The sequence below is a fragment of the Gavialis gangeticus genome, unplaced genomic scaffold (genome assembly GCF_001723915.1).
Source record: "Gavialis gangeticus isolate Ggan-Ray unplaced genomic scaffold, GavGan_comp1, whole genome shotgun sequence".
Taxonomy (NCBI): domain Eukaryota; kingdom Metazoa; phylum Chordata; order Crocodylia; family Gavialidae; genus Gavialis; species Gavialis gangeticus.
This window is the reverse complement of record NW_017729031.1, coordinates 115,006,986-115,025,826: the sequence shown is the minus strand read 5'-3', so window position 1 is coordinate 115,025,826 and position 18,841 is coordinate 115,006,986. Positions and strand designations below refer to the sequence as shown.

The following is an 18,841-nucleotide window of genomic DNA, read 5'->3' as shown; positions in this document are numbered from 1 at the left end:
CCCCCCCCAAACTTACTGGCTAGACTGCATATCAGCTACTGGGTTGGTATCGGCCAATATGCCTGGTTAATAATCAACCATCAGTATCAGCCAAAAGAATCTTCATCAGTGCACCTCTACTTCAAAGACAAGACATTTGTTTCAGGCCTGAGGAGAAAGCCAGTATAGCAGTATATTGCTAAGGGCTTGTCCCTCCCATCCCAAAAGTTGACCTCAGAAGCAATTCTGATGGTTTGGAGCTAACTGCACATGAGCAACCACAATGAAAAATGCCCCTTTCCATGTAGGCAAGGAAGAAATATTGCATTGAAATAGGTGATGTAAAGCAGAGGACCCCACTGTTGGAACACTACTTTTACAGCTCCTATTCAAGTTGCACCTGCTTGGGTCAATTCTGAAGACCTTATTGGATGAAAGGAGAGTTTGGTAACTGCGTAGTGCCCCGATTAAACTGATTTGGAAACTGGAGTTTGAAAGAAGGTGAAGAAAGTGGATGCTTATTGAGGGATGGAATGTAATTGGTGTAAGCTCATTTAGTGTAAAAGTCTGCAGAACCTTCTAGGTCCAAGTACGAGAAGCATGTTTAGATATTTTCCATCCCCTAGCCTAGCTTGACAAAAACTTCTTGGGGATCTTCCTTCTGTGTAGAGTCTCTGAAAGAGATTCTGAAGCAGGAAAATAAGTGGGGTGTACGCATGTGTGTGTTTTTTCTGTTTAATTAATCTCCTTCTTCTTCCTCTATTTAGGAAAAGTTGCGGCTTCAGGGGCAGATCACAGAAGGCAGTAATATGATTAAAACAATCGCCTTTGGCCGCTATGAGTTGGATACCTGGTACCATTCTCCCTATCCAGAGGAGTATGCTAGACTGGGGCGTCTCTACATGTGTGAGTTCTGTCTCAAGTACATGAAGAGCCAGACAATACTACGTAGGCATATGGTAAGGCCTGGTTGGTAGTTATCTAATTACTGAGACAGATATTGGACTCACGTTGGTGTCATTTCAAAAGACAAAAGTGCCTGTGTGCTTCAGTAGTCCATCTGATAGCCTGCCCTCCTAAGTTGAGAAGGCTTTGCAGTTTTGAAAGGAAGACCATTTTTATGACTGTCTTGATCTGTGGGCTAGCTGGATGACCCTTGTGGAATAGAAGCCGAGGCTTGCAATCTAATTTATTGTAGTTGAGCAGGATTGAATGTTTCTGCTAAGAGCATTTATTCTGCATGTAGCTATTGATACACTACCTGTCCTCAGAACATCTGATGGAGATGTAATATGACCGTAACTTTAACATCATTCTCCTGCAGGCAAAATGTGTGTGGAAACATCCGCCAGGTGATGAAATTTACCGCAAAGGCTCCATATCAGTTTTTGAAGTAGATGGGAAAAAGAACAAGGTAACTAATTGTGATGATAGATCACTCTCGATTCTGGAGATCACTGCTCACATGCACTGTACATGTCAGTGCCTTGTACTGAGGGGAAGCAGGAGATATGGTACTCTTTGATACCCAAAGGGGTGCCAGAATTTGTCCTGTCCTTTCTTGCAGTGCTGGCAATTTTATTATTGTGCAGATGACGATTGTCTGTCTGCACCTTCCTTGTGGTGGCGGTTCAGTTTTCTCCCCTGTCTTCTGGTTTATGTACCATTATTGGCAGAGTAGCCTTTGAGTTGTAGATCAGACTCCCTTTCTGAAGATGAATAAGAAGCCTCCATGCCTGGTCTCTGTGGATCATCACTGTCCAGGTTTTATTCAGTTGTGAATGCTCTAAACCAGTGATGCTCAACCTTCTGGCCCCATAAATTGGATGAGTGGCATGGGGATGGCCCATGGGTTGGATAATGTGACCCCATGGGCCAGAGATTGAGCACTACTACCCTAAACATCATTATAGCATTACAGGACTATAGAGTATGCTAGCTTCTTGCTGGTTAGAGCCTCCACTGTTGAATGGGAGGAGTAGGGCACTAGCATTAGCAGATACAGCTGTGATTTGATTAGTGGCAGGGTTTCTCTGAAATGGCTACCCATGATTTGTCCCAGAGGACCTGCCTAATTTACTTATAAACTGGGAATTTGGGTATTTGTTGTTATGCCTCAGTGATGTAGTTTTGAGAATGTGTTAACAACAGATGTGCTTCATTTTATTGCAATTCCCATACTTTCAAAAGTGGGATTCTCATTGATGCTGCATCCTGACAGCCCAAACATGTAACTGTCCCTTTGCTTCTAGATCTACTGCCAAAACCTGTGTCTGCTGGCGAAGCTTTTCTTGGACCACAAAACTCTCTACTATGACGTTGAACCCTTTCTCTTCTATGTCATGACAGAAGCTGATAACACTGGCTGTCACCTGATAGGATATTTCTCCAAGGTTAGTTGAAATACAATACTAACATTTCATTGGAATAGATTTTAAGACTAAGGTCATCGGCATGAACTCTCATGTCTACGTGCAAGTCCCAACCTTCAAAGGGCAGGCATAAAATATGAGCTCTTCCTGGAAGCAAAGCTAAATTACAAAAAGCTGTAAGATATTTTGTTAGAATACCTTCATGGCCATGTTGTTGTTAAATGGCTAATAAAGAAACAAACTTGAAGCCACTTTGGTGTCAGGAAGAAGTTCACTGCATGTTGTCAATGTACCCTGATCATGGTATACTTGTTGCTTGCATGGATCTTTTGTATGGATCTGATAGACTTTCTCTATGTTCTTGCTTCCAGGAGAAGAATTCTTTCCTCAACTACAATGTATCTTGCATCCTGACGATGCCTCAGTACATGAGGCAGGGTTATGGCAAAATGCTCATTGACTTTAGTAAGTATAGGGGGAAAATTATGGAAGAATCCTTCAAAAGCATCTGCACTGAGGCATACTGTCTTCAGGAGGTCAGATGTTCTGTCTGACCTTCAGGAGCAGAGACGCACAAATCTCTAGGATATGATCAATTAAAGGAAAGCTTGCACATACTGCATCAGTCTTCCAAGCTTCCAGAATAGTTTTGTCACAAGCTTTTGCACGTACATTTGCTGGTAGGTCTGTTCAACAAATACATTAAAAACAGCTGATCAAGGGAAGGGTCTATAGCAGTAATACTCAACCCCCAGCCCCCAGGGCTGTATCATCTGACCCACAGGTCTAGAAATCTGGTGACAGAGAAGTGGTGGCAGCATTAATTGCAGCAACTCCCCTGCTGGCAAGTTTTTCAGCCTGTGGAGAGCACCACAAGCCAAATGACAGAGCCCTTTGTGCAAGTTTGTGCTGGGTTGGTCCATGACTGGTTCCAGTGTCTGGAGATAGGCCAAGGCTGGCCTGCAGCTGGATCTGACTGGGTCCGCATGCTGGATCTCGCCCACAGACTGACCCCACTTGTGAACCAGCCTTGTGTTCCTCATTCAGCTTGCAGGGCTGGAAGGCTTAGCACCACTATAGCATGGTTCAGATGCAGGTGGTATCACTCCCCTAGAAGAGAATATGGGCCAACAAAATCTCCATGTTTGCCTCTTGTAGCTCTTTCCAAGTATATCTCAGATGGGACTGATATTAGGTCAAGTCAGCAAAATTCACTGGATGTCGTAATATCTGTACATCAGCAAGCTGGCTGCAGTTAATCTGTTTCAATGAGAATGGATTTTGGACCTGTTTTTTTCCGGTGGTGCATGGAAGAGCATTGTTCAGGAGACTTTTGCTATCCCCAAGAGTCTAATTCTTAGTGAACTGGTATAATACTTATTGTGTTGCTTTTGGGGCATCATTATTGTTATAATAGTGTATAGTAGTGATAGATGTAAGGAGATCTCATTGTGTTTGAGCAATTATGTTGTTTTCCTCACAGGCTATTTGCTGTCCAAAGTGGAAGAGAAAGTTGGCTCCCCAGAGCGCCCTCTGTCTGACTTGGGCCTTATCAGCTACCGTAGTTACTGGAAGGAAGTTCTTCTTCGTTACCTGCATAACTTCCAAGGCAAAGAGATCTCAATTAAAGGTGAGGTCTGGTTCTAAATGAGTTTGCAGCGAATTTGTCCAAAAAGTTTTGGTGCCTCTTGTTCTCTACCCTCTTTCCCAAATCTGTGGCAACTGATGTTTGGTCAGTTTTCTCCTTCAGAAGCAAGTTGCTAGAAGTGGAAGTGGTAACGTCTAGAATGCAACTGGTTGGGCTTTACTCTGCTGTCTGAGCCCACAACCATCTTTAAGCCTAGGCTTGGTTTTGAAGACTCATAAAGCATCCTTAAATAAATGCATTTTTATTTATAAAAAAAAAGAATGAGCAATTAGATTGAAGCTCCAGTTTCAAGTTAATGTCATTCTAAATAGCTCCTACACATGTCTCCATAAAGAGCAAGATTGAGACTGAATGTGAGACACACTGGCCAAAGTGTTACACTTATGGACCTATGCACATCTAGATGTGCATACAGCAGATACATGGACTGCTGCGTAACTCATGTCCATATATTCAGAATACAACCCTTTTATTGCTCCGTTATCCAGCATAAGTGATCAGTATTTTCTTAGTTCAGAAGGTGGCATGCAAAAGCTGTTTCATTGCAGAGAGGTTTCCACGCTTAAAATATTCAGAATATGTAGACATCTGTTGGAGTTCTTGCCAGTCCTTTGGCATCTGAGGTTCTTTCAGCAGTTTCCTCCCAATTACGCATCTCTGCCTCTCTGTAAGAGAGATTCCTGTTTCACAGATGAGGAAACAGGTATGGAAGTGATATGACTTTAAGTATGCCAACAGCAGATACAAAAGGACTCCTGGTGGCTAGTAGCTGCCCTTACTACTACATACACTGCCTCTATAATCATTGTTGGCCATGTTGAACCTGCTAGATAAGTTTTAGTATTAAACTTAAAAAATTGGTGTACATGAAGTATTTTGTGAGTATAATTGAGGGATTATGTATAAAACTTGTCACTTAACTGAGCAGTGATAGGCTGCTTCAGTCTTAAAGGAATACCAAGATGATTTTTTTGCTTCTCTTTCAAATAGATTGTGTTACTGTCTTGCAGAAATCAGCCAGGAAACGGCAGTGAACCCTGTTGACATTGTTAGCACTCTGCAGGCACTCCAGATGCTCAAGTACTGGAAGGGAAAACACCTGGTCTTAAAGAGACAGGTAAGGTTGCTGTGTGTTTTTATTTTGTTTTCCTGATGATCAGACATGTCTTTTTGCTTTCTTACAGCTTAGCTGTCTCTGATATTATAATATCCCATAGACCTCCGTGTAGGCTTTTATTGCATGTTGATTATAGAAGGGAATATTCTAATTCTGAAGGATAACACAGTACCTGATGAAGTCTGAGGTCAGTTTCCAGGCTGGTTCTTGACTAGCATAGAAATCTGCAGTGTTTTTTACTCTTCTCTGCTATTTCTAACATAGAATCACATTGATCATCTTAAGTAGATTGTAAATCCCCAAATGCTAGTCATTTCCCTTCTCTGCTGTTGTTTGTATCCTTCTTCCTAGGGCTTGTCCTACTGCTGAAGATAGCCTGATCTGTGTTTATCAGAGATTCCTAGACAGCCATGTGGACTGTTCTATTTATGTAGTGAGGTGACATCATCTGGTGGTGCTAAGCAGACAGTGGGCAGTTTATGTTCAGAGTGCTGGACTTGCATGTTTGTCATCCCATGGATTGTTTTCTTTTATTGAAGACTTTGGTTTAACCTGCCCTTTCATGTTTTCTTCCTCAGGATCTGATTGATGAATGGATAGCCAAAGAGGCAAAAAGATCGAACAGCAATAAGATAATGGATCCCAGCTGTTTGAAATGGACCCCTCCTAAGGGAACTTAACTACCTGCTACTCCCGAAGCCAGTGAACCCCAGCAGTAGGAAATACCCTAGGGATCTCTGTTGTATCTGTTGCTGTTGTGATTGGCTGGTACAGTACCCTCCAGGAAGATCAGTTCCCCTTGGTACTGTTCTGGCTCAGACCTTTTGTGCACACCGCAGACGCTGGTTCTGAGGAACTTATGTTTCGGCCTCAATGAGGTTGCAAGGATTGGATCTGTATAGGACCCAAATGAAGCTACTAGCAAAACTGGCCCAAGGAGTTCTGATATCTGGTACTGTACCTGTCCAGTCACTGGTTCTACCCTCACGTTCTTATTCCAATGAGGTTGTGTTGTGTCCTATAATCTGTCTCTTCCTTCCTGAAGGCTCCTTGCCCTCTGAGTAATGAACGTGACCACTTCTGTGGCCTTTGAACAAGGTCTAATGCTTGATTGGGAAAAATGTGTAAGTGCATCCAAACAGGTTTACCAGCACGTTGCCATTGCACTCATGTTAGCATTTTAAACTAGACCTGACTGATAGACTGCCCGGTCCCAGGTATCAATTATTTTCAAGGAGATAGTAAGCCACTTATTTAAGCAGTGCTTCCCACTTAATGTAGCAGTCTTACTTAAAATAACAAATTGTAAATGGTGCTGTACATTCTGAAGCTTTCACAATTTCCATCTGTTACCATTAATGTTGTTATTCAGGAGTCAAGATTAATAGTGTAAGGCACCAGGATTTGATATGCTTTCACAAAATGGCCCTCAGTGAGCTCCATTCAGGTTAGCACAGTACCATGTCAATTGCCCAGTCTTCCCAAGTCAGGTATCTGTTTAGCCTCTTCTGGAGTTGATGGCTTCCTTTACACACAAAAAATTACCAGTTTAGTGCATTTCAATGTAGACATTCTCCCCAAAAGAGTTTTTCCTTGAATGGTAGCTTTTCTTTTTGAAATCTTTTCTTTCCATATACTAAGATGATAAAACATTAATTTTGGAAGGATTTTTGTTAACCTTGTCCAAACTGCCACAGAAAGTACAATGCAGTATCATCAGTCTTTGGATTGCCTATGGCATACATTTTGTGCATTAATGGCAGCTCCAGCTAGCTGTGTGGATGGTTTGCTTCTCTGAAGTGCACCCTGTTTGTCTTTGTAGAACAAAAATGCTTTTTTACCCCCCTGTTCCCTAACCATCATCACCAAAAAAAATACCCTCTGCAAACTGGCTTTCAAGTATAACCACTGTCCTCTAGCCACAAGTCTTCTGTCTCTCCAATATGATTAATAGGGAGGGGACAGGCTTGGGGTGAGTGATGGCAGCATAATATGGTGCCCATTTCAGTTAGACCCTTTCAGTGATTTTTTTTTCATTGAGTAGTGTCTGAACTAAAGCATTTACAATGTACTGGTAGGTAGGGGCTATTTCTTATTAACCACTGATCCTTCCCAGTGTGGAGAAGTTCTCTGGTCCCTCTCATGGTTGGCTGTGCCTCTTTTTGTCCCCTTAAAGATGTTATCTCAGTACAATGTATTTGTGTCTCTTTGGGCATTACTGAGGATTGTTGTCACATGTCCTTGGCTCCTATATTGTAGCTGAAGACAAATGCTCTTGAAACTATCTGGCTGGGTGGATTTTTTTTTTGTGGGGGTAGGGAAGAAGGCTGTTCTTGAAAAGAAGCTAAACCCAGTTTCCCTGATGTGGTAGAATGTGCTACTCCTGTATATCTACTTCTCAATAAAGCATGTTCTCTGCTCAGTTTATGCCTTCCTTTTTGTTGTTCTGTAGGGGGGAGGGTTATGTTGGCTTTTGCAGTTGAGCACAGTTGTCTTTACCATCCTAGAGAGAGAGAAACTAATTTTGATGCCCTTATGTTGTCAGGTGTAGTGAGGACTGAAGCAGACTTTGGGTCAACTATAATAGATAATACATGATACAGGATATTTTTCATTTAGAATTGATTCTGGAATGGATATTGGTGTGAAGAACAAAATAATTCTGGCAGGCAGAGGAGAAGCCTAAAGACTGTACTTGGAATTTATGTACTTAATATAAAATCAGGACTGGTGCTGCCCTCCCAAAGTTCTTGAAAAAAGGAATGAACTTCTCTAAGAAGTGATGGTCCTAAAATTTAGCCTTTGATCTTGCTGTGCTTGCATGACCAGGCCTGCTTCTTTCCGCACTGTGTGAGAATTTGGGGTAGTGAAGTCTTTGTCTTTTGAAGATCAAAAGTGTGGGGATTTCAATACAGACCTCAAAGATTTTGAGCCTTTGCTACAATTTCTGACTCAAATTAGAACCTAATCAAAGTGTGCTGGCTGCATCTCTATAGACGCTCCCAGTGGGGAGCAAGTAGAGTTGAGTTCCTTCAACTCTGCTTGGGATGAACATCTCTGCACTTAGTCTGTATTGCCATTGGGAACCAGTAGCTTTTCATCTGCTAATCCATGGAGAGGAAAGCAAGAGTTTGAGGAGGAAAGCTTTGATCAGCAAGGAGAATATATAAGACCTTGATGATTAGTGCACTGCCAAATAATTGTGCTGTCATTGCTTTCTCCAGCCTTAGAGTAATGAAACGTCCTGCACCAGTGATGTGTAATGCTGCTGCCATAGAAAACAAGCATCACGGAACAAGATCAGTCTTGTCTGATCCAAAGGGCTAACTGAATTTTGTAGATAGACAGCTGTAAGGACGCTGCCTGTGTGGCCTGCATAGTGCTAGTCACACAGTAGACACTTTTCAAATAATGCATCTAAACGGAGGTGAAGAGCTACAAAGAGTTAAAATAATGGTGCAGTTGTGTAACAACTGGCTCCCTACATCAGGTTATTACCAGAATTATTTAAAAAGCCTGCAAAGTGAGCTTTTCCTTCCTATGTTCCAATTTTAATAAATGATAAAGCCTGAGATTTACATGAAGAAATTCTAGAAATCCTGAAAAATGATTTGGTGAGGAAATAAAGATATCTGGGGTTAACAGCCCCTAGGAGTGCACAGGGGTGGGGTAGCTTGTGTTGTCTATGGTGGCACGGGGGGAAGAGAGATGCTAACTCAGCCTGCTCATCTGATTTTTGGCTCCACCCCCACCAAAAAAAAACATGAAAGCTCTGACTCCACAGCAACAACAATACATTTATACATGGCAGCAGTTCGAGAAAAAGAGAAGGTGGGCATGTGGCATGAATGTATTTCTCTCCTAATAATAATGCATCTGATGTTGCATGTTCAGGGTGTGTGTAGAAATGAGCAGGCATAATTACTGTAAGCTAGAGCTTGTGAAGGAATGGAGCAGGAGTTGGTCACAGTAAGTGTCATGCTATGGCTCCCACATAGGACGTGGCTGGCTGCTGTCCCAGTCTTGCGTTGTCTCTGTAACAGAAGGAGGGAAATCTATGTGAAGAAAGTCTTTCTGCAGTAGTTCATGTAATGCATGTATTACTTGGATTCCATTATCTTCTCTTACAGTGGGCAGTCCTTTGGTTCTGATTAGAAGAATAGCCTTTAGTTAGGTACTAGGCATTGGGAAACCTGGGCTCAGTCTGTAGCTTTATCACCTTGGGCAAGTTACAGTTTCTCTCTAGGCTTAGTTTCCCATCTGCAAAACTGCATTCCTTTTTTCCTATCCATTATTGGTCTTATCTATTGGAATTAAAAACTCTTGTGGCAAGGATAATCTCTATATAGTTGTATAGTGCCTGGCATGTTGTACTAAGCATCTGGCAGAAGGCAGGATAGATTTACACCTTTTAGACTGACTAAATTGGAGATCCATAAGATTTCATAAGCAGTAGCTTACTTCATCGGATGTTAGGAAAAGACTGCCCTAAGCCTCTGGGCCTCAAATAGCTTTGTTTTCTGCTCCGGAATTAAATAGGGTACAAAGGCAGAAAATAGTGAGGTAAATATTGATCTCTTCCCAAAACTATAACAAGCTACATCTTTGAAACACTCTATAGAAAATAAAGAATCTCTTTATTGGAGGAACATGGAAGCAAAGGGATGAAGACTCAGATAATGATGTACAATAGTTATGCTTAATTTTTAGGTTATAGCCACATATCATCCTTAAAGTGGGAAATAACCTTTTCTCATGTCCTGATCTTTGGGAATTGATAACTTTTGTTTAACTGCTTAATTTTTTTTGGTAAGAAAATAGGATGGAATTCCCAAGTTCACTACTATGTTTCATCTGGCTGATTACTGCTTCCGATGTAACTGTTAAAAGCCATTTGTATGTTTTGATAAATGGCTAAGAGGAAAGCTTTGCAGGTGAAGGGAGTGGAGGTGATGTGCAAAGGTGTTTAATGAAAACTCTGTGATGAAAAGTAGAATCAGTGAAATGGTAATACAGATGTGGGGAGGACTAAGCCACAAATGTATAGGTATAAATGCCATCTAAACAGCATCAAAATCAGTAAGTGTCTGTTAGCAGTAAGCAAGGTTCTTGTACCTATTATAGCTGCTGAGTTGTATAGTATGTGCAGTGGGAAGATGTGGGAGAAGTATTAAGTGCAAGTGCACCCACCTCTGCTGGAGGATCTTCGGCCCATAAGTCCTATGAACATCTCTCCTTGATGCCCTACCATATTAAAGAAAGGAAAAGGTTGTCAGAGGCAGAGTAGAGTGGCTCCATGCCTGGGACAGCTGCAACGCATGGGGCAGTGCCAACTGTGGTGCTACTCCTGCTCTCTCCTCCTATTCACAGACTGTTTTTTAGCTTTTCAAATTATTAGATCCACCCATGAAGACCAGTCTTCAATAGCAACTAAAGATTTAGAGCTTCTGGCTAAGCAGGAAAGGGAGGGTGAATGAGCTGGAGATTAGGTTCTGTCTCACTTTTATAAAGCCATAACTCTGGAATAATCTTATTTCTTCACTCTGCCTTTTCAAAAAACAAGGCAAAAGTCTCATTCAGGGGCATGTGGAATGGGAGAAAAATATAGTATTTTGGTGAGAGAGGACTGACTCTTCTGCTAAGATGCAAAAGCAATAGAACCTCTAGAGAATTGTGGCTGCATTTATCCTGGCATAAAACACTTCTGTATTAGCATAAATTATTCCTGGAAGTGTAAATTCCTAGGAATTCCTACAGGAATAAGCTATATGGGTGTACCACTTATACTGGTATAGCTGTACTCATACTGGTGATAGTTGATTGTTACTGCTATAACGTAACTAGACTTGCTCTCAAACAGATATATTTAAAACAGTATGAAAACTGCTTAGGCACACCCTTGCTATGTGGTTTTATGTCTATGCTATTATGACCCTCAGCCCATGACCAAACACCCACGTTTAGAAGTCTATAGAGCTGCAGTAATTTGGGCCTTAAGTCACAAGCCTGGAGGTGGAATCCTAGCTACTCTGCTGCTAAACAAGGATGGTCTCTTAAACTGAAATATGTGGACTGGAAAGAATTGAGCGTTCCTGAGCAGAGCTGGGACTGAGAGCCTAAAGGTAGGTGCTAAGAGTAATCAACGCAAACCAAGATTCTTTGGGGCAGGATGGCTCCGATAAAGGATTCAAGACCTATATACTTCCTCTTCCTGTTCTGAGAGAGAAATTTTTTAAGAATGTGAGCATAAGACTGCGAACTAGGAAACTTTGAGTTCAAACACCAGTTTTTCCTGTGATGGTGGCAATGGGCAAGTTATTTCATCTCCCTGCCTTAGTTTCCCTGCCTATAAAATACATCTCGAGTATTGTATTTCACTGTGGTTTTTATGTCTATTTCAATGAATCTCACTAGTGGCATTTCTCCACTCCTTGGAAACAGCTTACTGCCCAGACTCCCAGTAGAACTTGGGGGTGAGAATGCTGATCTACCATTTTGGGGAATAGTGGCAGGTGACAATTGAAACTGTATACTTCCCACCCACCTCTCTCTGTTGTGGGGGGAAAGTGAGTGGGAGTGCTTGGTCAGCATGTACCACTGAGCTCTAAAAGCAGATACAAAAACAAACAAACAAAATCACTCACGCCCTGTTGGCAGTCTTTGGCACCCCTGTAACAAGGAAAGAAATTGGTTGGACTCTGCTGCCCCATTCTTTTCCGTGTACTTGGCTATACAAAGTCAGATATGGTTAATGTATTTTGCTTAGATTTCTGCCTGTATTCAGGAGGAATGTACAAAGTTGCATGTTATCACTGCAATGGTATTTCCTTTTGGGTGGGCCTTCGGTATTGCATGGGAAGAAGCAGTAGCTTAAACTACATTGGTGGGGGGGATATCTACATGAAAATTTAACTGCACTGTAGACTAATTAGCTGTGCAGTAAATGTCTGGGCATCTACACATGTGTCCCTAATAGTCTGGAGTAAATTAATTTACCCTCAAGCAGTGCATGTGTAAACACTGCCCTGGCTGGTTGGGGCATGAGGGTGCTTCAGTGCAGGGGATGCCTGCTGACTAGCCCTGCACTGAAGCACCCTCATGCCCCAGCCAGCCCCTCCACAGCATGTTGAGCCCAGGGGAGCAGCTCTGAGCTGGCAGGCTGACCCCTGCCTGGGCCTCCTGCCAGCTGAGGCGGCTCCAACCTGGCTCAGTGTGCTGTGCTCTTGGGCGTATGTTCAAATGGCATCAAACTCCAGAGTTCATTGCTTTGCATTAGTTGCACATGTATACATGCCCTGTGTTCTCTAGTTTTAGCCTCTTTGTGTTGAGACAAGCAGGAGCTAGTCTTGCTGGATAGGCAGTACTTTGCAGGGAAGGATCGGTTATTTCTCAGAATGGCTGTTTGATCTAGTAATCTGAGCAAAGGACTGGGGGATAAGAAAGCTGTTCTGCTCCTGCTTCTAACACCAGTTATTCTGCTTCTCTGAGCTTTGGTTTCTCTATGTGTAAAATGAGGATAACAGTATATACATTACTTTCTGATTATAAGTACAATTATTATGAGACCATGGATCCTTTGGTGACTGGCACTGAATCTCAGTTAAATCTCAGGAAATGCTCTTATGGAATCATAAGTGGTTGTCACAAAGCAGGTCACAAGTGAGGGGAAAAAATCAGGAATGTTGGCTGTTTTCATGCTGAAGCCCTAGAAGTCCCTTTTTTCTAAAAGTACCTCCCCACCCAAAAACAAAACAAAAAACCCAGCTTCCTGAAGAAGGACAAGTGCTAAGTATTTGCTATCATAGGAGTTTGCATGCATTGCTCTGGTTGTCTGCACAAAGGTTGATTCCTGTAAGCATTGCACTTACCACTAGCCCGTTTTCCCATCAGGCCATAGAAGTGCTGGAATTTTCCCCTTTTCAGCAGCTTTGCAAAGCGCTGAAGTGGGCTGCTTTGCAGGTCCTCACCCTAAAAACAAAAAGAAAAATCCTATGGTAGAAGCTGAAATCCCCTCCCCACTGTTAGCAAGGGACAGAGAGCTAAGTGAAATCTTTAAAGCACTGAGAATGAAATAGGTAAGAGATGCCAAACTGGTTGAGCCACTCTAGTTGTTTTTTTCACATGTGGATACTAATATGTATGGTAACTTAATAGGGCATCAAAAGATGCATCTTGACATTTGTGCCCCCTGACAGTTAATTTCCATAGCTCTGCTTAGACTGCTGATGTCTCAGTCCATCACTCTGCCAAAATAATTCCATGCTGATTCCTGCAACTAGATAATCCAGGCTATGAAATGCCTGTGCATAGCTGGATAATGTTAAGCAGCCCATGATAGTTAATAATAATACTACAGATAATGGCAAAGAGTGATCTTAATTTCCACTCTTTTAAGTCCTCATGAGACAAACAGCTGTCTGGTATATTTATGGCAAGAAGATACAAAAAAATGATACTGCATGTGAATTCAGTTCTTCACTGTCCTGTATTATGCGGAATGGTATGCACACATGCAAAATTGCATACTAAGACCAAGGTACAAAGCAATGAAGAGACATGTTAGCAAATGTACAGAGTTCAGGACAATAGAGAACCAGGTTCCACGTGTGCACTGAGAGTCATACAGTGTGGGACAGAGCAAGTGTGTGTGTCAGTTTTGGTTTTAAATACCCTCAAAATTCAACTTCTCCTTCATTGCCAGAGATAAGATGCATCTACACTAAAAAGTTTCATGAGTCAGATTCTCAAATAGATTCATAGAAATCAGGAATGTGTGCTTTAATGCTAACTTCAGGCCCTGGGACTCTTATAACAGTTAGGTTAGTGTTTGGTTAGGGTGATAAGTTAAGAAAAATATATTAAAAAAATAATCACCAAATATTGAAACATCTGTAAGCCTTCCTTATTCGGGGCATGTACTAACCTCTAACTGATGGAGGGGGGAAGGTGTTAGGAAGAAAATTTCCCGGGGGAGAAGTTATCCTGTAAGTGGCCGTTGCAAGATTACTTCTGAAGCAGGTGGTACCTATTACTTTCAGAGGTAAGGGCCTAGACAGTGCTGATCAGTATGGCTTTTCTTGTGAATTATTACAACAACATAGTCATAAACTGAATAGACTACATGCCTAATTCTGTCTATCCATCGCAAGTTTGCTAATATGCATTGCATTTATATGACAGTGTCTAGTCACTCTAAAGACAGAGTGGATATAGCTCATTAATCTACAGAGCAAGAGAGAATGAGAATACCAGTTTTTTCCATTCTTCCTTTCCTGACTACAGCACCTGGCTTCTGAGTGCAATATGAAACCTTTTCAGTACAGTGTTCTTCCTGCTTCAGTGAAAGTGCTGTTACCTGTGATTAGCCCTTGGAAAGGACACAATAGAGAACCCTCAGCAAACAGGCATTGGCTTGCCTCAGGATGTTAGGAAAATTGAATTTAGTGTATTTAACTAACGATTGCTGATTGTCATGGCTGATGAGCTGGTCATTTCAGATGAGCCCTTCTCTTCAAATTCTCTAAAGTCTTAATTTTGAGGAAGAACGTTTTCAGCCTTGCTGACCAACTGTATAGGTGCACCTAAAAGAGTCAAGCTTTTGACCAGCTTCCAAAGAACTTGGATTTAATCTAGCCGTTGTATAAATGGATCCAATTCTATGGACTTCACTGCCCACTCTATCTGCTATACCAAGTCTCAGATTTGCTTTAGCAAAAGTCTGTCCTTAAACCAAGGAGTCTTGCAATTCTGCTTTTCCATGGGTGGATGGTTCTCTATTAGGTTTTCCTTATCCCAGTGAATGACGGAATTATTTGAAGGGCAGTTAAAATCAGAAAAAATATGACAAAAATGATATGTTGCCATTCTACATTTTTCTTTCAGCACCTTTCTAGTCATAGCTTACAAATCATACAGAGAGTTTTCAAACTGCTGTGGCTGTCAACTCCTGAGAACTGAGACACCAAGCCATGCTCCGGTGGTGCTGCGGCTGGTGATTAGGACATAAGACTGGGAATCGGGACTCTTAGGTGCTATTCCCAGCTCTGCTGCTGCCTTTGTGTGGGGCCTGGGAAAGTCCCTCCCCTCTTTGTACCTCCAGTTCACCATTTGTAAAGTAAAAATTGATATCATTACTATATGTAAATACTTTGAGAACTGAAAATGAAAAGCACTTTATAAGAGCTAAATATAGTTATCACCAGCAATAAAATATGCAATGAGAGCTCTGCATGTGAGGTTAGATGCTGCTACACAGGACAACAGATTCTCACTTGCTGTCCCTTAACAGCTCTGGTTAATAATAGTGATAGTGAGCTGAGCATCTAAGATTTAAATATAGAACTTTTTTTTTAAACACAGCCTTTTTCTGCATGCAAGTGCACTTTAAAATGGATTAGCTGTATAGAAATGTAAAATATCCTTTTAAAACAACCTCCTGGCATCCCATTTTAATGCATCTATTGCTGTAAAACAGATGCAGCAGCAGGATTGTTGTCAGGTGTCTTTTCCCTCCCAGAAATAATTCCTTACACATACAGTTTTAATAATGCAAACTTGAACTGAATTCACTTTACCTGTCTGGTCCTGGTTTTCCCATCTATACTATGCAGATAGTTAACTTCCTTCCCTTCTCCCTTTGCCAATCATGGTATGAGTATGGACTTCGAAGGGATCAGGTGCTTTAAGTTCAAAGCATTGTTACTAGTTCTTCATTATCCATCTTTACAAAAGTTAAATCAGGTGGTGTTCAAATACTGAAATAACATATTTGCTAAGCCAGAAATGGCATTAAAACACCCTCCCAGCCTTCACAAGTTATTGATAAGATGAAAAACGAGTCAAAGTTACCTTCATGGATGTGGCTGTCCACGGCTCTTCCTCCAAACTGCGCGCTGTTTCTTTAAAACAGAAAATCTGTGAACACAGAAAAATCAGTAGGAAAAGAACCTTAATGTTTTCCATAGTTCTTGACATAGAGCTTTGTCTAATTCTTTATTGATTAATAGTTTGTTTTTTAAATGGATCTGAGCTCAGTGAGAGAAGATTCTTTCCCCCTCTGCTGGACCAGTTTATATTGGAATATTTTTTTCTTTGTCACTTCTGTCTAATAGCTATGCTGTAATTCATTGAGATCAGGGATGTATCAATTTCACCAAGAAACTAGCTCCCTAACTGCACTTCTGTTTTTTCCTGTTCTTCCTCTGCCATATCAAAGTCCTAGATCCTTTTTCCTTGTACCCAAATCTGAGCTCTGTCTCCTTTATTTATCCAGCCTTCTCAAAGGGACTTGCTTCCCCCAATCCAATTAGTCAACAGCTACTCTTATGAGGTACAGAAGTACCCAATGGTTCAAGAGTAAAGCTCTGAGAAGGAGGGCTTTGTATAGGAGAAGGAGGGATGATTTCTACTCCCCTTTTCCTCTGGTTATTGATTCCTTCAGTTTCCATCAGTGAACCTCAAGGCACACCAGCTGTGCTGCATAGGGAAACCATTCCATTGTTCCTTCTTAAAGACTTCTGAAAACAATTGATTTGGATTTAGAAAGTGCATATTACTTAATTTTCTCCCCAGCCTCCTAATTCATTTTGATGAAGTTTGCAGCATTCCCTCTGCACATGAAAAATGAGCAGCCAAAGCTGTGCCTGCATTTTAGGAAGTGTGTACATACATGCAAGAATACATATATATCTACATATGCAGGCCATGTTATCTGCTTGGGGTTTTAGTCAAATTGATGCTGTGTTCATGTGGGGTTCCAAGTCTTCACTTTTGTAGAAATTCAACAATTTAGCACTTCATCTTCAGTGCTAAGTGCTATTTTATCCTTCTTTCTTCCATCCAGTTCATTCTCATCATGAGGGATAGCACCCTCCTTTAAGTAAGGAATTGATATGTTGGGACTCTGCTCTGAAATCACACTGAGCACAATCAGCAATGGCTTTACAGTGAGTCAATTTGACTCTACAGCTGAACCACAGAAGCACGTCTGATTAAATCTGTCAAGCATTTTTTCCAGCTGCTGATTTCCTCCTCTGTTCATAAACACAATATTTTTCTTCCGCCTTTAAAAATAAAACAAGCAAGCGTCTTCAAACTAGCTGATATATATAGGGAAAACGAAGCAGGCACAACCTGATTTGCTTCAGGGCTCCTTACCCACCCCACAAAAATGTTCATTTGGCCAATTGCGTAATATTATGGGGTATGGGGAAAATGGTTCATTTTCTGCTTCCTCAGGTACAAGCCATTGTTGAAGAAAGGGTACTGGTCTATGTGGACCTTTTTACTGCCCTCCTTTAGTAAATTTTATATTTTTTATTAGCTCACTTAACCATGTACATCAGTTGTGGTGTAGAATTCCTACATTTCCTCTGTGACCTCAATAGTACATTTTCATATGCCTGAATGGCTTCTGCCAGTAATGTAACAGGGGTGGGTGACTGGGGCATTCTCCCCAGGCATTGACTTAGAGGGGACACAAGAATGGCAGCTGCTGCTAAAGTCAGGCCAGCACCTACTGCTGCGTCTGCTGCCCACTGCAATGACCCTGGCAATGAATGTTAAGTGTCAGTCCCATTTTCTTGTATGCCTTGTTAAAGACGTCAATGATTATCCGAAGGTCTACCTCCGAGTGAACACATACTACAGCATCATTAGCATACTGGAGCTCAGTGATTGAGGTCAGGGTGGTCTTGGTTTTGGCTCAGAGTCAGCTGAGATGAAACAGCTTACCATCCATTTGGTAGTTTAGCTTCACTCTGACTAGAAGCTTGCTGGTGGTCAGATGTAGCATTGCAGTAAGGAATATTGAAAAGAATGTTGGAGCAATGAGACAGCCTTGCTTAACTCCCATTTTAATCTCAAAGAGATCTGTGATAGATCCATTATTGAAAACTACCCCTCTCACACCATCACACCATCAAAGCGAGGAAAGAATGGTGACAAATTTCAGTGGACATCTGTTCTTCAGAATGATCTTCCACAGCACTTCTAGGTTGACAGAGTCTAAGGCTTTTGTGAGGTCAGAGGTGGCCATGTAGAGATGTTTATGTTGTTCCTGGCATTTTTCCCACATCTGGCAAGCAGTGAAGATCATGTCAGTTGTGCCTCTTGATCCCGTAAACTAGGGGTGGGCAAAATGTGGCCCGGGGGCTGGATGCAGCCTGCTAGGCCATTCTATCCAGCCCGCAGGGCCCGTAAAAAATTTAGAAAATTAATATTGATCAGCCCTGGGCTGCCTCTCATGCGGCCCTTGGTGGCTTGCCAAAACTCAGTAAGTGACCCTCTGCCCAAAATAATTGCCTGCCCCTGCCCTAAACCCACACTGAGATTGCAGGAGGAACTCTTCAGCAAGTGGAACAAGACTGTTCAGGAAGGTTCTTGCAATGATCTTTCCTGTGGTGGACAGCAAGACAAGCCCTCTGTAATATACAATTTTGGACTTGCCTCCTTTCTTGAAGATTTTCACAGTCATGGCATCCCTGAGGTCATCTGGGATTTTCTCATCATTCCAGATCCTTAAGCTGAGGCCATTGAGATGTGATGTGAGCTCCTCTCCCCCCTGCTTAAAGATTTTGGTGGTGATTCCATCAGCTCCAGGTTCCTTGTCATTCTTCATCTGTTTGATGACTTTCCTCACCTCATTAAGGGTTGGAAGTGCCCTGCGCCTGAGAACAGGGACAGCTCAAGAGAGGCCCCTAGCGGTGAGAAGGGGGAGGCGCAGCT

The 18,841-nt window shown here is 41.9% G+C and overlaps 1 protein-coding gene across 1 annotated transcript in view; it reads left to right on the top strand.

Moving 5' to 3' along the window:
* Window positions 1-7,539, top strand: part of KAT7 (lysine acetyltransferase 7) — a 17,000-nt gene extending 9,461 nt beyond the window's left edge. The window contains exons 9-15 of the mRNA XM_019523626.1: window positions 747-938; window positions 1,304-1,393; window positions 2,232-2,372; window positions 2,723-2,816; window positions 3,835-3,981; window positions 5,010-5,116; window positions 5,695-7,539. Of these exons, the coding sequence (XP_019379171.1) occupies window positions 747-938; window positions 1,304-1,393; window positions 2,232-2,372; window positions 2,723-2,816; window positions 3,835-3,981; window positions 5,010-5,116; window positions 5,695-5,796 (873 nt within the window). The 3' untranslated portion in view covers window positions 5,797-7,539. The remainder of the gene's footprint in view (window positions 1-746; window positions 939-1,303; window positions 1,394-2,231; window positions 2,373-2,722; window positions 2,817-3,834; window positions 3,982-5,009; window positions 5,117-5,694) is intronic.
* The last annotated feature ends 11,302 nt before the right edge of the window (window positions 7,540-18,841 follow it).